At 41.7% G+C, this 19,635-nt stretch overlaps 1 protein-coding gene across 34 annotated transcripts in view; it reads left to right on the top strand.

Annotated features, from left to right (window-relative positions):
- HDAC9 (histone deacetylase 9) overlaps nt 1–19,635 on the top strand; it is a 670,023-nt gene that overhangs the window by 309,526 nt on the left and 340,862 nt on the right. For 30 of the 34 annotated variants that reach the window (XR_008309711.1, XR_008309710.1, XR_008309709.1 and 27 more), the window contains 4 exons: nt 4,848–5,089; nt 7,323–7,470; nt 11,246–11,372; nt 14,120–14,241. Coding sequence is in view for 29 of the 34 variants with exons in the window: in XM_053261002.1 (XP_053116977.1) it covers nt 4,848–5,089; nt 7,323–7,470; nt 11,246–11,372; nt 14,120–14,241 (639 nt within the window). In the remaining 5 variants the exon portion in view is untranslated. The remainder of the gene's footprint in view (nt 1–4,847; nt 5,090–7,322; nt 7,471–11,245; nt 11,373–14,119; nt 14,242–19,635) is intronic. The other 4 variants (XM_053260998.1, XM_053261024.1, XM_053260997.1 and 1 more) reach the window with 3 other exon arrangements.

The following is a 19,635-nucleotide window of genomic DNA, read 5'->3' as shown; positions in this document are numbered from 1 at the left end:
TTTCACATCCCATTCTTAGCTCTTACAGTGTTGGGAAGTATTGCAGCAATAACTGTCAGGGCCCAGTGTGGTCTGAGACAACCGTCATGGGAAAACAAGTCAGCGATTAGGTTCCAAAGGAGGCAGTGATCCAAGGGGACAAGCGAAATGGCATGGTCAAGGAAAGGATGGAGGTCATGTTCCAGAATGGTCAAACAGAGAACCAAGAGACAGATATACATGATGTGGACAAAGAGTTGGGAGGTCAGGTTCTGGGTTGGGCAAGCAGAAATCCAAGGACCAGAGGCATATGATGAGATGGGCCAGAGTCAGACAAGATGGAGAACATTTGGCACCTTCTTTAGACAAGAAACTCAGACTGGGGAGTCAAGCCAGGAGAAGTTCTTTTATAAGGGCAGAGCGCTTTCCAGATTAACCCTTACCACAGTGTCACTATGGATCTGCAAAGTGTGCTTCCGTACTTCCTGTGTTGTGGCAGTGCAGCCCCTGTGCTGACAGCAAGGTGCCGTTTACATTTCTGATGCCTTACTTCAGATTTTATCTTTGCGACTTAGTGCTGCAACGTTGCAAGTCTGTTGCAGAAAAATAGCTATATTTTCCCATTGTAGGAGTCTGAGATTCTGGGAATTGTTTTCAATATGATCCTGCCAAGCCAAAGCATTATGCTGCTATTCTAGGGTGTAATCTGGAAAGCACCCAGGAGAGAACCTATTGGCTCCCCAAGCCACCTGATTCCTGTTGGGAGGATTAGCTGCATATTTCCTTCTGGCCACTATCAGTGGGTTCAGTATAGCAGGAAAGCCCAGTTCAGCCAATTATCATCCTTGTAAGCTGTCCAGGGCACTTTCCAGATTAGCCGCTCAACAGCAGCAAAAAGCTTCCATTCAGGCAAATCACATTCAAAATGTAAACAGAGAGGGGGCAGTCTCACGAAAACTAACAACCCAAAAAACCAGCAACTTCTTTACGCTGGATATATGACATCATAGCACTATAGAGCCCCTGGTGGCGCAGTGGTAAAACTGCCACCCTGTAACCAGAAGGTTACAAGTTCGATCCTGACCAGGGGCTCAAGGTTGACTTCCGAGGTTGGTAAAATGAGTACCCAGAATGTTGGGGGCAATATGCTAAATCATTGTAAACCGCTTAGAGAGCTCTGGCTATAGAGCGGTATATAAATGTAAGTGCTATTGCTATAATGTAAGTGCTTTATAGCAGTGATTAAATTCGAAACAAAGCATTGTGGAAATAGGAACAGCACCCTGCTGTCAGTGTAGGGACTGCGGTGTCACAACACAGAAAGTGTGGAAGCACACTTCAGAGATACGCCGTGACCCCGTTGCAGGGTGTAATCTGGAAAGCGCCCTGGTGATGCAGAGACTGACGAGTTTGAGTCGGAGTTCTGGTTTGGAGATTCTTGGTGACTTAACAGTAATTACCAAATTAGGTCTAAACTGCAGGTGTGCTGCAAAATGAATTAAGTAATTAAAGGCATCCATGAACCCAAAGTCCCCCCCACAAAAAAAAACCCAGCTTGTCTGTTGTATCTCTGGCCTTGATACCCTTACAATAATATGAATACGATGGATATTTATATACCGCTTTTTCAACAAAAGCTCCCAAAGCAGTTTACATAGACATAAATAAATAAAATTGTTCCCTGTCCCTAAAGGGCTCACATTCTAAAAAAGAAATATAAAACAGATACCAGCAACAGCCACTGGAGGGAGGCTGTGCTGGGAATGGATAGGGCCAGTTGCTCTCCCCTTGCTAAATAAAGAGAATCACCACTTGGAAAAGGTGCCTCTTTTGTTCAGTTAGCAGGGGATAACTGAATCATCTCACTTCAAACAAGTAATTTTGTAATTTTCCTCTACAGTGTATATGGTCAAGTCGTTCATCCGCTCCAGAAGCAGAAGTTCTAGCAGAATTCCCACAGAAAAGGCTGTTGATTTCATTTCTGTATGAATTACTGCTCTGGGCTTGCTTCCTTGAACAGATGCCTTAAGCTGTTTGCTGCACTGGTCCATCGAGCTCAGTGTGTTGACATTGATTGGTGGCAGCAGGGCTCTTTCCTCATGTCGAAACACAGGGCATAGGCTTCTCAGAGGGTGGGTAGACACATCTAACTGGGACTGTTACCTCTTTTTGTTTTGTTTTTTAAGACTGTGAGTCCTTTCTCACAATCAGTGAGAAAGGGCTTGGGGCATGTTGGGGAGGAAGGCTGTAAAAACTTACCTCCCCTGCAGATGATTGCCCCGTCCATGCTGGGAGCACGGATTGCCAGGGGAGTGCAGAGAGTTGGGGGGGGGGGTGTCAACCCAACAATCCCATAATGCACTGTGTAAGTGTGGGGTACATTGTGGATATCCCCACCAGTACCAGCCAGGATCCCCGCAGTCTCCCAGCCTCGGCTGCAAACAGACAATTTAAAAATGGGGCTAAGGGAGTGCTCACTCCCTTAACCCCGTTAAAGAGGCTAGCCTTTTGCTGCCACACCACCACTGGGATCCTTGCGGCTCCTGGCGGTTCTTACAATCAGCCAAGACTGGGCTTCTTTGCCCGGTATTGACTGATCGTAAGAACAGCCTCTGTAAATTTCAGTCAGTTAATCAATCAATTATCTCTGCTTATTAATTGCCCAAATGGATTTGTCAGTAAAATTTTAATTAAAAAGGTGGTCAAAATTTAGTCAATCTATTAATTCTGCATACAGTTGCATATGAGAAAAACAATCATTCTAAAGTGGGGGGGGGGCATACTGCTTTCTGTTTAGATGATTCAGACATGCATCACAGCAGGTATCCTTTCAGAACAGGCATTATCTCTCAGACAGGAGAGAATTTTCTTTCAAAATAGTGCTTGCCTTCTGCGTTTTTTTATAAATACTTGCAATTTAAAATGTTTTCCCAAAATCCTTTTTGATGCATTTGCATACCGATACAAGCAGATAAACATTAGTCTGTAAAAATGTTCTCAGCGGAGGGGTCTGATTCATTGGCTAAACACTGCTGTTCTTGTGTGCTGAAAAGAAATCCTTTGGGGTTCAAGAATGAAGTGTGACTCCAATGTCAATTTAGGGGCAAAATGTGCATCCCAGCTTTCAGGCTTTGGGAAACATAACAATTACAAGACATTTAATTTTCAGCACACATGTAACTCAGCTCACAGACCTGAGGACAACAACCTGGAGGACAAGATAGTTATTTCTTTAGTTTAATCTAACTATTCTAACTATTTATAACTGGTGTAAATTTTCACACTATCGCCATTGTCAAGTGATAATACAATGACTTTTGGAAACACACCTGTTTTTTATCATGCTTAGTTCATGATTTTATAAACTTTTATTTATGGCAAGTTTAATATTACCATATTAATACACCACCTGGGGATGCACATATCAGGCGGTATATAAATATGATAAATAAATAACATGTTCATATGATTTTTAGGTTTTGGTTTGATTAGATTGTAAACTGCCCTGGGATTTTATATAGGGCACTATATAAATGTGGTAGACAGACAGACAAAATCTGAAATCAGATTATTTTAGCTTGTCGTGTAAATTCAAAATTATCTTCAGCACGCCTCATCAGACCAGAGCCCCATCTAGACCAGCATCCTATACAGCAGTGGGTTGCCAATGGATCATCTTTATTACGGTCATAGACCAGCATAAAATACAGGGGGTGATTACACAGTGCAAAGTATAATGCATAACAATGTGTTAAAGGGCCTACAGAAACATTAAAAAAAATTTAAATGCAAAAAGGGCAAAAAGAGCATAAAAGGCATACAAGGTGTAAAAGGCATAAAAAAGGACAAAAAGGGATAAAAGGCATAATTGCATAAAAGCCTAAGTGATAAATACAGTGAGACGATATATAAAAAGTGCAAGACTATAGCATAAAAAAGTGGGAGGAGCATGAATTTTTCGGAGAGTGCGCTGTGTTGGATGAACACATTGTAGCACGCAGAAGCCAGCAGAAAGTGGCTGGCTAGATGCTTCTTGGCAGTCTACAAGTAGGAAATGAAGGCAACAGGACTCTTGTACCGATTCCCCCTAGCACTGGCATTCAGAAACATATTGCTTGTAATATAAAGGTTCTGTTTAACTATTGTGGCCAACTGCCATGATCAGACAGAAAGTTCTCTATCCTTCTTTTAACCCATCTAAGCCAGTGACCATTATCAGATCATGTAGCTGCAGTGGCGTAGCCAGTGCTGAGAGTGGTGTGCACTGCAGTTGACCTGGGCCGCTGGTGCTCAGGGGCTGCGCTTGCTGTCCTCTGGCCCACTAGGCTGTTTGTTCCCACCTTTGTGACCACCCCCACCCACCACCCACTGCCACTAGGCTGCACTTGCTCCAACTGCACGCTGAACCCAGTCCCAGTCTCGGCGAGAACAGGCCTCTCCTTTAAGTAGGCCTGTTCTCATTGGCAGTTCAAGTGAGCATAGCCTGGCAGGCAGGCAGTGGATGGTGAGCAAAGGTGGTGAGCAATGATGAGGTGCCCTTCCGATTTTGCCCCCAGGCTGCCTCCCAACTTGCTATGCCACTGTGTGACTGCAAATTCTATAAGACAAGGTTTCCCAACCTGTGGTACCCCAGGCATCGCTGAACTATAACTTCCATCATCCCCAGGTACAATTTATTGTGGCTGGGAATGATGGGAGTTGTAGTTCAGCAACATCTGGAGTACGTTTATCTGCCAGTTTCATCAGGTGAGCCAAGTTCTCGTATTCATGAGAAAGAATGCCTTACTCTCCCCCTTTCTCCCCACAATTCGTGACTTGTATAAACCTCCTACCTTATTCCTCTTTTTGTTTATGTTCTTTCCTATTAGTGGATGTGAAGTCAGAAGTTCCTGTGGGATTAGAAACTATCACCCCATTAGACTTGCGAACAGATCTCAGGATGATGGTTCCCATGGTGGATCCCATGATCCGTGAAAAACAGCTACAGCAGGAGTTACTCCTGATCCAGCAGCAGCAGCAAATTCAGAAGCAGCTTCTGATAGCCGAATTTCAGAAACAGCATGAGAACCTGACCCGGCAGCACCAAGCTCAGATCCAGGAGCACATAAAGGTAGCAAAATGTTTCTTTTTTCTCTATCATACGTTTATGTTTAATGACCAATACAAAGGAAGGAGTTTAATTCCAGTCTTACAGTAACTGAGTAATAGAGCTTGAGTTATTTATTTTGCATATGTATATAAAGTTCAGGTTCGTTTGCATGTTGGCAATGCTTTTGTTGTCTTTTTTTTAAAAAAAAAAATGTTTTCACAGTAGAAGAGGCTGCTTCAAAAGAATGATCTTACAGTAAGCTTATGGCTACAAAAGAAGATATTCCAAATCAGAATTTGCTAAAATCTTCCCGTCCAATGAGAGAGCACATTTAGAGCCACGTTGATGTGCTTAAGAAGTGTGTTTGGCCAACATCCACTTTAATCCTCAGCATGTGCTTCACAGTAGTGATGATTTTCACTGATCTCCTCTTCCTTTTGCAGCCTGCTGTGCCTTTCTAAAATTTTGGCTCTCACAGATATATTTCGAGGACGCACAGTGGGCTGCAGAGGGAAGGGAGTCATTGACAAAAATCACCCATCTCCTGATGCACATAAACACAACATCAGTTGGCATTCCAGCCATTGTTTCCTTGTCTTTGCTTATGCCTGGGTTCACAAATTGCATTAGCGGTGTGCACAAGCCGTAGTTAGAACACTGGTTCATCACTAAACTGGTTTGGACAAGGTCTGAACTAATATGGCACCACGGGGAATGAGAGCTTTCAGAAAGAGGTGCTCTCCGACTTCCCATGCAGCTTCCTGTGCATGTGCGGGCACTATTTTCATGGTCAGCAACACTATGCTGACCGTGCCAATATTGCCTGCATATGCATGGATGTCATGTGCATGCTGGCACCGTGTGGGGGTACTTGGGCTGAGTACCACCCCAGCAGAAAGTTCCATGGGGTGGCAGAGAGCAGGTAAGGACCTGCTCTCCTCTTTCTTAAAGCTCCTGCTCCCCTCCCTGCGGCTCCAAAACAGTGCTTGAACCGCAGTCTGTGTAGGTCCCTAAATTGAATCAGACAGGTGTGCACAAAATACCCACTTTCTGCACCTTCTGTGTACTGTCTGTCAGATTTGTAAAGTACTTCACTTCCAAAATAAAGGTGAGATTCTCAGAAGTTGCAGGCACTTCTTGTTTCATGTAGACCTCTAGTCACCAAAGATTTTCTGCTTAGCTCCCAAATTGCCTTCCATTTTTTCATCTATTAGCTTTGGCAAGTATCTTTGGAACCACATGATACTTCTGGATTGTCTGCATCCATTAAAATGGAAACAGTAAATGTGATTTTTCTTTTCTTTTCATATACTAACTTCTCTAATGTGAATGAATATTAAGTATGGACTTTCACTTAAGTAGTGCAAGAAAACTCAGATGGATTTTTGATTTCTCTTTTTTCTCATGCCTTCCATGTGTTGCCTGCAGTTCTTCAGAATTATAGTTAATTGTGTGTGCAGAACCAGCCTTTGCTTCAAAAAAGCAACTAGATCATTTTGATTACTGTGGTGAAAGTGCAGAAACAGCACAAAATTTTTCCTGTCTTATAGAACTGGAAAAATGCAATTGCCTGATGGTTTGAAACAATGGGGGAAGCCATCTTAATTGTGCTATGTTTCATTTTATGACTTTTTTTTTTAAAAGCAGAGAAATTGATTGGAAGAATAAAAATGTGAAAGCAAAGAATAAAAGTCAGTTTGGGGGCCTGTTCCAGCTAAAGTTATTCATCACTAAGCCTTATAACCTTTAATTGAAATTAAGTCCTATTAAAATTGGTGAGATCACTCTGAGTAAGCATGGATACAAATACATTCAGCTTATATTTTTCATTGGAACAAATGAAACAAGTTAGCATAACTAACTCAATTCTTATTGTGAGACTTAGTTATGACTGCCTTTATTGGCATAAGACCATTAGCTGTAAGTGAAGAGGAAGCTTCAAGTGACTACAGTGTTGGACTAGGACACTGGGTTCACAAATTTGACTAGGACACTGGGTTCACCCTGGGGTGATCCAGTCAAATCCCTACTCAGCCATATAACTTACTGGCTGACTCTAGGCCAGTCACCTATCTCTCAACCTAACCTACCTCACAGGGTTGTTGTGAGGATAATCATAACTTTGTACACTGTTCTTTGATCCTTGGAGGAAGAGTGGGATATGCATATAAAAATAAATAACTAAATACATTTCTGATCTGATCTGATCTAATCTAAAAACTTCACTTTCTCATGACTTTGTCTTCTTTGCAAGTTACAACAGGAACTCTTAGCCATTAAGCAGCAACAAGAACTCCTTGAAAAAGAGCAAAAACTGGAACAACAGAGGCAAGAACAGGAACTGGAGAGGCATCGCAGGGAGCAGCTTCCTCCAATTAGAAGCAAAGAAAGAAGCCGAGAAAGTAAGACCTGCTCAGCCAAGGCCCAGGCTGAAAAAGGCCATTTAACTTCTGCATTAGTGATCCATAATGTCAAAAGATGGCTTGACAATGAAGTTCTCTTCAGTTTCAGTGTTCCATTCAAATTCAGACCCCTCCATAGCTCTATTCACATTAGGCCCAACACTCATACAATCTCTGTTCACTTATGTACAGGTACAGATCTATGTTATGTGGAGGTACAGCAGTATTCTTCCCATCTGTACCATGCATTTGAAGCATCGGTGCCCAGGTTCACTCTTAAAATGAACTTGGGTGCAGTCATTTGCACAAAAAAATGTATGTGTGTCCTGATGCCTGAACATAACTTAATTGCAGGGCTGATATTTATTGCAGACATACACACAAAATGTATGTACAGATATCTGAACATTATGACATAATGGCTGCATTTCTAGTATCTGCAAACCTGTATAAGGTTTTATTGTATATGCTCATGGTTATATGGCTATACATTCGAGACACACAACTCTGGAGCTTGATGTGTGAATTTTAACTGACACAGACCTCTGTTGCTGTGGCTTTAAGGCAAATGCGTTCAAAAAGGAAGGACGTTATTGGAATGTGACACTCACTAGGGGGAGGTAGATACATATAATTCCCCTCACAGATGGGAGTGAAAGCCAAATAATTCTCCTGCTTCAAAATGTTGTTTACTGAAGGTAACAAATTGGAACCACTGAATGCATTTATTATCAATGCGGAAATTCAGGGGATACTGAAACGTGTGGTAATATCCAGCAAAGTAAAGAACTTTATGGCATACTTTAAACATGCTTTTAGCTTATAGGGGGAATGAGAATAATTTAGCGGTAGCATAATCCACTGTTTTAGCTGATGAAACTAGATTCTCTGGGACCTGGACTACTTCACTGATCACAGTGACACACATGTTCCAGGACATTTGCCCTTAGTTTGTACTGTGCTGTTGAAAACTATCCACAAGACATATATATTTTGCAGTCCAGGCTCTTATTCTTCTGTAATCACTACAGTCATCCACATGTGGCTCTAGCTACTTCTTCCTCTCCAAATGAAAATGGGATGTTTAATATATGCCTGTTGCTAATTAATTATGAAGAACCGGGTATTTTGAGATGAAAGGGAAAGTGGTGATACTTGAGAGAGCTCTTTAATTTACTTAGAGTCTGTTCCACAACTGGGACTGTTTTCTACAAAATATCCACAACTATATTGTAAACTTCACAACCCAACAGGGATGAATAAGCATTGGCAGGACGTTCCTATTAATCTCAATTAGACTGTACAGGAAAATCTTTCAGATTTATCACGGGTGAACTTGGTCCCTACCATTTTCTGTTCCACTGCAGTTAAACTCCTTGCTTCAGCATATCCATTATCTATTCGATGCCTCCTTTCCAGCCAGCATTCACAAAAGGTTTGGGCACACGGTGGCACTTTGATATACTCCTCATGACAGTGGTCTCCAATTTGCTATTTGTGTCTGGCACAGTTTGGGAGTTTTTTTTCTCTATGATTTCTCAGACTTTTGAAGAAGATCTGCTGTGTTTCAATTCCCTGAACCTCATGGAGAACTGATGCATATGAATGTCTCACTATGAGGAGTCAACCACTATAAGGAACAACCTAACATAATCTCCACATGTCATTTATGTGAAATACTTTGACCATTACCTGTAGATCATTCGGTATTTGCAAAACAAAGGAATTGGGGGCAACTACCTGGAAGAATTTATTTGGGAAGCAATGAGGCAGCAATTGAAAAATGTTATTAATATTGATATCAGTGAAGTTGGCCCTTAGAGGTAAATCCAACTCATGCATAACAATACATTTTTTGTAAGTTCACTTCCATGATATTTTTAGGACTTGTTTCAGAAAAGGAGAAGAGCGTTTTCCTACACATACCGCTGCATCCTCCTAAATCACATCCCACACCATTACAGAAGGGTAGGGAGCAAGATGGCGTCGGGCATCTAACAGCCCAACTTCCAATCTCCTCCAGGCTCCCCCCTCCCCAGGCATGCCATCCAAGGGACTGACCTGCCCCCCAAGGGGGGGGGGGGCGGGAATGACAGTGGAAAGGTCCCACCAGCAAGAGCCCACCCAAGGATAGGAGAGGAAGAACAAGGAAGAAGAAACAGCTGAGGATCAAAAAACTGCCACAGAAGCAGTAACAGGAGACACATTTACTGTGAATACCAAGAATAGATTCACAGCCCTGGTCACAGAATCCCCCTCCCCCAAATCCAAGCTGGCACCCCAGAAGGCAGGAATGAAACAAATCACCCTGAAGCAGCCTCACCGGAGGACAGAGCAGGAACATTTATTGAAACAGGGGGATAGAAGTTTTATAGCACCCAACCAAACACCTCTAACCCCCCACCCCCAACTGACCTGGACTTAGCAATTAAACGATGTCTGCCTTGTCGCCGCTGAGAATCTGCTATATATTATCACAAGACTGAATGACGTAGAGGGGGAGATAGAAAAAACACAAGCCTTTGCCCACTTCACGGCTAGGACTCAACAAGGGGTTAAAAGCTCAACTGACGTCAGCGGCTCCCGACCAGCCCCCCACCCCATGCCTGAGTCATCGTACAGGGCAAGACCAGAAGCAGCCGGAAATAACAGGAATATGAAACTGCAAAGAATTTTTCAGACCTACCGAATTCTGATCCACTTCCCTAGGAAGGATTCTCATTTGGGGGCTACCAAAAGGAAAATTCTCGCTTCCCTTTTAGAACTCCTAAAGCAGCAAATCAACCCTACAGAACTGGTGCACTTTCACTTTTTGCCAACGTAGGAAGACTATAAAAGGCTATTTTTAAACTTTAAATCAGGTTACGTGCGGTCACAATTATTCCACTCAGCCCAGAACCTAAGACCATTACCGAGAACACTCAGGAATGGCTTCTCAGGAGAACACAGCAGCAGGAAGGACATTCAGGAAAGCCCCATTGTGCAAGTAGTACTCCAATTGCAGTTCTCTGGATCCAAGCCATTGGCTTCAGTTTGGTTTAAAACTGTCATTTTCCTTTTCCTCCATTTCTGCATCTAAGGCATGAACAAAAATCAGAAAGCTGAAGATGCTTACAAAAAAAATTTTTTTTTGGTTTCTTACTTTGACTTTAACTTGAGAACGGACTTCAGTGAAATCAAACAGTGAGGTCATTCACAGTCAAAAACTGTGTTCTGCCTGGGTTTGGGAGCTCTGTGTGCTGCCAATTTTCGGTTGTATGCAAACAAGGTAAGCTGAAAACCTGGATAGAAGTGATTCTGTGGAAGCAAGGTAGGAGGAGAACTAGGGTAGCTTTTTCTCCTTACCTTGCTTCCACACAATCACTTCTTCCCAGGTTTTCCTTTTACCATGCTTGCACGCAACTGAAAATTGGGAGCTCACACAGCTCCCAAACCTGGATAGAACAAAGTTTTTGATTGTGTGAATGACTTCAATGTTAACAACATTTCCAAACAACTACTACTTTTATTGTAAGACTGCCATAAAGACAGCCTTGGTTCATGAATCTTTAGATCCAATCAGTAATAATAACTATTGATTTTGGTTCAGGCTCATAAGAGTGAAGTCGTTATTTGATTGACTGAAGAGGCATTATTTCATTAGGGCTTTTTCATGACTCTCTTTTTCATATTTTATTGGGCAACACTGTTGAGTGTGTATTGTGTGTGTGTGTTTTCAAAGAATCCCCAGCACTCCGTAGTATTGGAAATACTGAAAATGTCCTGTATGTTTCAGGAGCAGTGGCCAGTACAGAAGTGAAGCAGAAACTTCAGGAGTTCTTATTGAGCAAATCAGCAACAAAAGACTCTCCAGCCAATGGGAAGAATCATTCCATTAGCCGGCACCCCAAGCTCTGGTACACGTACGTTTGTCCTTCTGACATCTTTAGCCCTTCCCACAGCATCTACCAAATGGATTGCCTCCATCTGTGATATTTTAAGTAGGATCGGAGAGACCCAAGTTCAAATCCCAACCTGCCCCTCATCTGCCCCTCTTTTTCAGAAGGTTACTGTGAGGGGAAATAGGGAGGGGAAAACCATGTGCATTGCCCTGAACTCCTTGAAGGAAAGGCAGCATTAAAATGTCATAAGATATTAGCCATAATTTATATTACTGGAAATATCTAACAGAACTACATACACTACAAACACAAATAGACTATTAGAAAAGTAACTAACACCTTAACAATAGACCACTAGAATACATTTAATATATCACAGCAAAGCAAAATGAAAATTTTACATACAGTAAAATCGTATCAAATTGGGAAGTATGTTATGTATTACTAAGCTAGATTTCAGTTTTTGTTTGCATTCTGTATTTTGGTAGGTGTGCCTCTGCTGGATATTTTCTGTCAGCCTTACCTTCTCTTCTATAACTTATTTGTGAAATCCTAACATAAGCTTGTTAGAAGTACTTAATCTGTAGAAATAGGCTAGAGTTGTGGGCCTATATGAAATCCATATGCAGTACATTGCATGGGCATCAACACCCTTTCATTTCATAACAATTGCACAGTGCAAGGTTTAGTCAAACCTGCCACATACGTGGTCAAAAAACCTATCCAAAAGACCAGGATAGATTCTTCAGGTCAATATTTTTTTCTCTTATCTTTAAGCAATCCAGATATTTTTGAAATTTAAAATATATCATTTGCCTGAATAGTTAGTTACAAATATCTGATGCAATTTTTGAACAACACTGAGGGGCTGGCCTCTGACACTGAAACGCCTGTTTTATTATGCTTTTAACAACATTTTAACAAAGTTTTTATGCAATAAATTTGTAGGTCTTAAAGAAATACTTGGGAGTCCTTTTAAATATGCGTGTTGCATCCATCGCCAGCTTACCTATTGATGCAATTTTGCACTCATTTAGTGCAGAAGACAAAATGACATCTAAATTTTGAAAAGAGCCATCTATTCATTCCAGAAGATTTATATGTATATGTTCCTAAACAAAAATGAAAGAAGATGGTTGTTTACCTGTACAAAATATCAGTTTATTTTCCAATGTAATACCTTCTTTTGACAATAGAGTCATAAATGATTTCATTTTAAGTATAAATTATTCTAGTGAGTCTTAAAGACTAAGATAAGTTACTCTTAAGTTGTTCTTTCTCCCTAAAAAGCAACTTGAAATTCTCCATTATGTTTTTTCTTTTGGAGAGAAAAGTTTCAATTAAGTTAGATAGGATAGCTGGCATTCTTAAGGGGGAAAATGATTTCAGCTGTTCTTATTTTCCCCAAGAGGAAAACAATACTATTCATGAAAGTAAGGGAGAGTTAAATAGATTACACATTCATACTGAACACTCTTCTAATACATATAATTGCTCTTGATAGGAGGTGAGCTGGGCAATCACTCAGAGTGGTGGATGAAGAAAAACAAGAAACACCAAATATAGATGAAAACAAAGAGACAAAGTCCCACGGTGCTGTAAACAGGTTTACTTGAGCCCAACGCGTGTTGGCCGAAGCCGCCTTCAGGGGCAAAATATTATCCAATGTAATCCTGTTACAACTATCTATCTATCTATCTATCTATCTATCTATCTATCTATCTATCTATTTATTTATTTTTACATTTATATCCTGCTCTTCCTCCAAGGAACCCAGAGCACTGTACTACATACTTGAGTTTCTCCTCACAACAACCCTGTGAAGTAGGTTAAGCTGAGAAAGAAGTGACTGGCCCAGAGTCACCCAGCAAGTATCATGGCTGAATGGGGATTTGAACTCAGGTCTCCGAGTTCTTGAAGAACTACACTTCTTCAAAAACAGGTAACAATATCTTAGAGTAGCCAAATCTAATGAAACTAATGGGAGAAGATATCAGCAAATGTGCTTCATTAGCTTTGGCTACTCAAGATATTGTTACCTGTTTTTGAAGAAGTGTTTTTGTAACAAGATTACATTGGGTAATATTTTGCCCCTGAAGAAGGCTTCGGCTGACACACGTTGGGCTCAAATAAGCCTGTTTTCAGCACTATGGGACTTTTATCTCTTCGTTTTCATCAGTCACCCAGAGCACCTACCAGTCCTTGGTAGCTCATCCACTGTTTGTTGAATGTACAGCCTGTGAGAGTTCAGCTAATTCCAGAATTGGAGAAGGAGAGTGCTAGAAGCAAACCAACACATCAAGAGAGCGCTTTAGGACCTTTTCATTGGCATTGCGGTGAAAAGTGGGAAACAGAAGGGCCTATTACACTATTAGGTTTTGCAGTCCTGCACAAACAACACTTGGCAACACTGATAAATTAATCATGGGGGGAGGGGAGAGGGTGAAAGGCCCTCCTTGCCCAGAGTGTTATTTCTCTAAAGCCTGTAGTAAATAGGAATCATTTTCTATGCATTTGGTACAATTTTGAAAGCAATGACACTGTTAATACAGCATCCATACAAACAGTATTGTCATAGCATTTATATTTTATGAGTTACATGGAAAAGACGTTCTTAAAATCCTGAGTTGCTCTAGAACTATAACAGAGGTGTTGCATAACCTTAGGTTTTTGCATGCTTGGAAGAGACAAAATATTTGTGTAACACAGATGGTGTGGTGAAGTGGCAAATTAGCAGTTACTGAAGTGACCTTCTGTGTCTTCTATAGGGCTGCCCACCATACCTCACTGGATCAAAGTTCTCCACCTCTTAGTAGTACATCTCCTTCCTATAAATACACATTACCAGGAGCACAAGATGCAAAGGATGATTTCCCACTTCGCAAAACTGGTAAGGATGACTAACTAACTTTAAACTCCAATTCTGTTCTTGGTCAGTTCTTCTCCCCACCCCAGCAAACAGAACCGTAATTTATGTTTTTATGTCTGTCTGTCTATCTGTCTATCTATCTATACATACATACATACATACACACATACATACTTTACACACATACATACACACACACATTGTATAATTTCACAATTTGACACATGACTTAAATTGATATGTGCTTAAATTGGTCTTAAGTAATGTGAATATAAACCTACATTCCCTAAAATATACCTCCGATTGCACTTTTATGTTCTATCACATATGAACAAATACTGTCATATATACTTTTAAATGTGAAAATAGTCTCATTGTTACTCAGAAGGCAATGGCCTGTCTCGAAAGAGCTACTTTAGGCTTTGACATGCACAATGGTATTTGGATTTTTTTTGTGGTCCCCTTTGATTTATTTTTTTTTCTTTTCAAAGTGGTTTGCCATGTTATGGGGGTAACTGCTCTTTGAAGAATATAAGCCCAACTCCTTCCCCCCGAAGCATATGGAACCAGTTCTGCTGTCCTTTGAACCCCCACCAATAGCTCTTTCATTTATTAGTGCACATTAATATTCAGTTACTGCACATGCAGCCTTTGCTTGAGTAGGAATCGTAATACCATTGTAGCTATTCCTAAGAGGTAGTTGTCACTGTCAGCTTGTACCCCAGCCACCAGGGTCTGGGGGGTCACCAAGTATGCCCTCAGCCAGGGTGCCCTATGGCCATCTCCCACACCCAGGCAGCGAATGAAGTGTCCCTCTTCCCCCACAGCTAGTGTTCACTGAAATGCTGGCTGTGCTTGGGGGGGGGGGGGAGCCCAGCCAGCCATTTCAATGAAACACTGGGGAAGATGGGAAAGGGTCCAAATGGACCATCAACCAAGCTGTGGCCCCTCCCTCTGCATTTGATGTCAGATGCAAGGGGGTGGGGCCAATGCCGAGGACTGGGCCCATCTGCCCTAGCAGAGCTTCCCCATCAGTGGTTCGTGGAATCAGGGTTCGTGGAATCACTGACTGGGAGTGATGGGCCCTGTCCTGAGAATTGGCCCCGTCCTCTTGCATCTGATGTCAGACACAGGGGGTGTGGCTTGGGGGGCACGTAATTGTGAAGCCTAGGGGGTGGCCAAGCTCCCTACACCCCTGCCTCTCTTGCCTTCCTTTAATGAGGGGGAAAGGGGGGAACATATGACCTGGATTCAGATTTCCTTACCTCTCCAAAACAGATGACTAGTATTGACAGTATCACCATCTGTTAAGCAGCTAGGCACTAGACACAGTATGTACAGCTCTGTGGATGAGGGCACTTGTGTATCGCAGAGTACTGCAATAGATGGCAAGATATGAACCTGTTTAATTGCTAGATGGGTGATAAGCATCCAAGATGCAGAGCCCAAGCAAGTGAAGGAAAGGAAGGCTAGCTTCTTTATTACTTGATTGTTAAAAGTCCTGAACAGTTTTAGTCCTAGCTACCTGGAGAACTCCTTTCGTCAAAGAGATTCTACCTGCCTTACAGGATCTTTTGTGGGGCTCTGCTGCAACTTTGATGATGCTGGACAGAGCTTTCTCAGTTAGACTCCTGCACTTGAGGTAGAGCTTTCTTGGTTACCCTCTCACCTCCAATTATAGAATGCCTTCCCTGTTTAAATTACCCCTGCCCCCTTTTTTCTGCCTTTCCATCAGCAGTGGAAGGCAGGTTTGTTTTCCAAGGATATTGGAGTGCGATTCAGGGAATAGATTGGAATTCTTGGTTCTCTTCTCTCCTTGACTCTCTAAGCCGATAAATATCGGCTGTAAATATCCTATGCAGGATAAATATCATAGGAACATAGGAAGCTGCTTTATACCATGTCAGATCATTGGTTCATCTAGCTCAATATTGTCTCCAAGGTTTCAGGCAGGAGTCTTTCTCAGCTATACCTGGAAATGCCTGAGAGTAAACCTGGGACCTTCTGCATACTAGCAGATGCTCTACCACTGAGCTATGGCTCCATCTCCTAAGGGGAATATTTATAGAAGACAATGTGACACCCAACCACATGCTCATTCATGGGGACCATTCATGCTGACTACTACAAGAACAGTTCTGCTCCCCTGTAGTCTGTTTTAATTCTTCCTATAGATCTTTTTGAAAGCCTCATGATGTAATTTTATTGTGGTTTATTTATAATTTATGATAATCGTACTGTGTTTTTATTGTAGCTGTAAAGCAACTTGGGGTTTCCAAACAAATGGTGGTGTATACTATAAATGCAATCAATCAATTAAAAAATCACATGATTGTACAGTTACTATCAGTGCCGTTTACCATCCTCCAGTCTGGAAGGTTGCTTGAAATCTGCCTTGCAGTCTAACAGTAGGCTGAAGATTCCTTGAAGTCTACCTGTAGACTGAAAACTATGGTGCAGCTGAAATCCACTTGTCCCTTTCTCCAAGAATTTTGGCATGTGCATGGCTGCGTTGAGACCCACATGATAGCCAGGCCTGTCTGAACTGTACTTAAGCTATGTTCCAGTAGATGTGGAAAAAATTCAGTTAATACTAATAAGCATGCAGGCATATTATATAAAGCTGCCTTATGCATTTCCTTGAAATTAAAGGATAGGATATACATAAATAAATAATAAAGAGAACTTTGTATTGGTTAATGTTTCTTTTGCAAACTGAATTATGAATGATGGGACTAAACAATCTGCTTATATGGGAAGTAGTTACAAAATACTTGCTCCAGCTGCCTTTTATAACCATTTTGTAATTTTTATATTTGGGAGTTAAGCTCTGATGATTTTTTTTTTCATAGTACTATTTTTTTTGTCAAAATATGTTACACACTCATAATTTAAAACTATACGTATATGCTCTAATAGAATATCTAGATTATACCATGTTTTATAAAAGTAGGGTTCCCTGAACATTCCCCTTCCTGCTCTTTAAAATGTAGCAGCATTATCGATATTTATGAAGTGTAAAATTGTTGATTGGTAAAGCCAAACATTTTCAAACATTTTAGCAGTATCATTCTGGTGCAGCTGTTAATACTTTTACATCTCTGTGGGGGTTTCAAAATATTCCTTAATTCAATTCTCATTGTCTGTATAAGAGGACTACAATATAATTAAAGCCAGATGTTTTCTATACATTATTCCAAATATTTGGGCATGCCATAGTCGGCCACAGGGAGAACGCACAACTATGGGGCGCTTTTGAAAACACAACATATGACATACATGGATGAATAATGAACTGATCTCATTTTGGTCGCTTCTGTTGTTGTTTATGTGACAGGCTTTCAGTGAAAAGTGTAAACAGAGCTTCGCTACAGTAGGCCACATGTTAGGGAAGGAACGTTTTGATGACAGCTTGGCACATCTTACATGTATCCTGTTTAAGTAACATACTCAAGGTTAATAATTGGAGAAGACCTAACTTTTTCAACCCTCAACAACCTATTCACAAAGCTTTCAATGATTGCCTGGCAGTTTTACAGGAAAAAGCAACAGGAACCAGGATGACACAAGTCAAGTGACCCTAAACTGATCAGGGAGGCCACAGGGCCATCCCTGAGGCAAAAGGGACATTGTGGAGCCTATGACATCCTCATGGGGCCATTCCAGACAAAGCTGGGCCATGAGACATCTATATGTATAGACAGGTTCCTTGCCAGCTAATGGTTGACCTTTGTCACAAGGAGCAGACATGCCCCCACCTCCTTTTTTCTTGGGCTACAAATGCCACTAGGTCTTTGCTAGCAGTTTTGTAATACCCAAATCACAAACAAATAGAGCTTCAGACAATATAAAGTGTTTATCTAATTTTGAGGATATTTCTTCGTGAAGCTTCATTTTTTGTTTCATCTACAAATTAACAAGGCAAAGGGGAAATCTCTCTTTCTCTACCCCTCAACTATGAAATTAAACATTAATGATACAACTGTCAAATTATATAATCAGCGCAGTACATTTTGGTTGAACTATCAGTTATTTAGAGTCCAAGTTTAACCTACATGTGGTCATTGCAAACAGGCTAGATTCATATTTCAGAATCTGCTCATTATGAGTTTCAGCTCCAGCCCTAGTCTAGTTAAGGATCTCCTTCAGTACTCAGCTGATGAATTCATATATATATAACCATTTATATTGTGATCAAGGATGTAGGGTGGACTTGAATTGCTGCAGGGCTTACATGGTGTAGTGGTTAGAGTGCTGGACTAGGACCGGGGAGACCCGAGTTCAAATCCCCATTCAGCCATGATACTAGCTGGGTGACCCTGGGCCAGTCACTTCTCACTCAGCCTAGCCTACTTCACAGGGTTGGTGTGAAAGAAACTTAAGTATGTAGTACACTGCTCTGGGCTCCTTGGAGGAAGAGTGGGATATAAATGTAGTTATAATAAATAAATAAATAAATAAATAAACAAACAAACAAACAGTATGTAATAACCACACATAGAAATCATTTTACTGCGTGAAAGGGGCAGGGCACTGAGGGTCCATTTGGGAGGTAAATGATATGATCCACTGCAGAGATTATTTTGAGCACAAAATAATAATGGTTTCCAGGTTTGGCTCGAATCCGGACCAGTTTCGAGCTACCCCGGGCAGCTCGGGCTCAGTTGGTTCCAGTCCAAGCATCGAGCTGGGCCAAGCTGGCTCACAAGCCGGCTGGAGGGGTATCTGGCGAGGATTCCCCTTCATAAGTAAAGGGCTTTTCTTAAATTAAATGTGGTGTGTGGGAGAACAAAAATGAGGCAGCAGCAGCGGCTCCTCCAACCTTCCTGCAGGCCTCCCAAATGAAAGGCTGGGCAGGCTGTGGCCAGGTTCGGGAGATGATTAGAGTGACTTCTGCAAGTGCACAGAGGCTCTTTGCATCGCCACCCTGCTGCCGCCGCCTTATTTTTAAGGTAAAGGCTACCTTTTGTCACAATCCCCCTCCCCACACATTTAATTTAAGGAAAGCCCTTTACTTGAAAATGGATCCTCATCAGATTCCCCTCTACAAGTATATTCCTCAAGCCAGCCTTGGGCCCAGCTAGACTCGAGCTTGGTCCAGCTTCACTCCTTATGGGGCCAGGCCAGCTCAAGCGCAAGCCTTCAAGCCAAGCCGGCTCAGATTGGCTCGCAAACCCCTTGCTTTTGGCTGTACTGGACTAACTCTATGCATCCTCTGAAAAACTGCTTGTGGTCAGGATACCCATTTGAATATGGCTTTGAGCCAACAAGGCAAGCAGGCATGCTGGGGTCAGATTGCATAAGGTTGAAGGGAAGAGAGGAATCACATGGGCAAAATTATTGGGATCTGAACCTGCAGGAAATGTGTTATCTGCTCAGATGTGATATCTTCTTTTTGCAGAGATGAGATCTACT

This window comes from Hemicordylus capensis, chromosome 6 (assembly GCF_027244095.1).
Source record: "Hemicordylus capensis ecotype Gifberg chromosome 6, rHemCap1.1.pri, whole genome shotgun sequence".
NCBI lineage: Eukaryota > Metazoa > Chordata > Lepidosauria > Squamata > Cordylidae > Hemicordylus > Hemicordylus capensis.
This window is presented reverse-complemented; position numbering and strand designations above follow the sequence as displayed.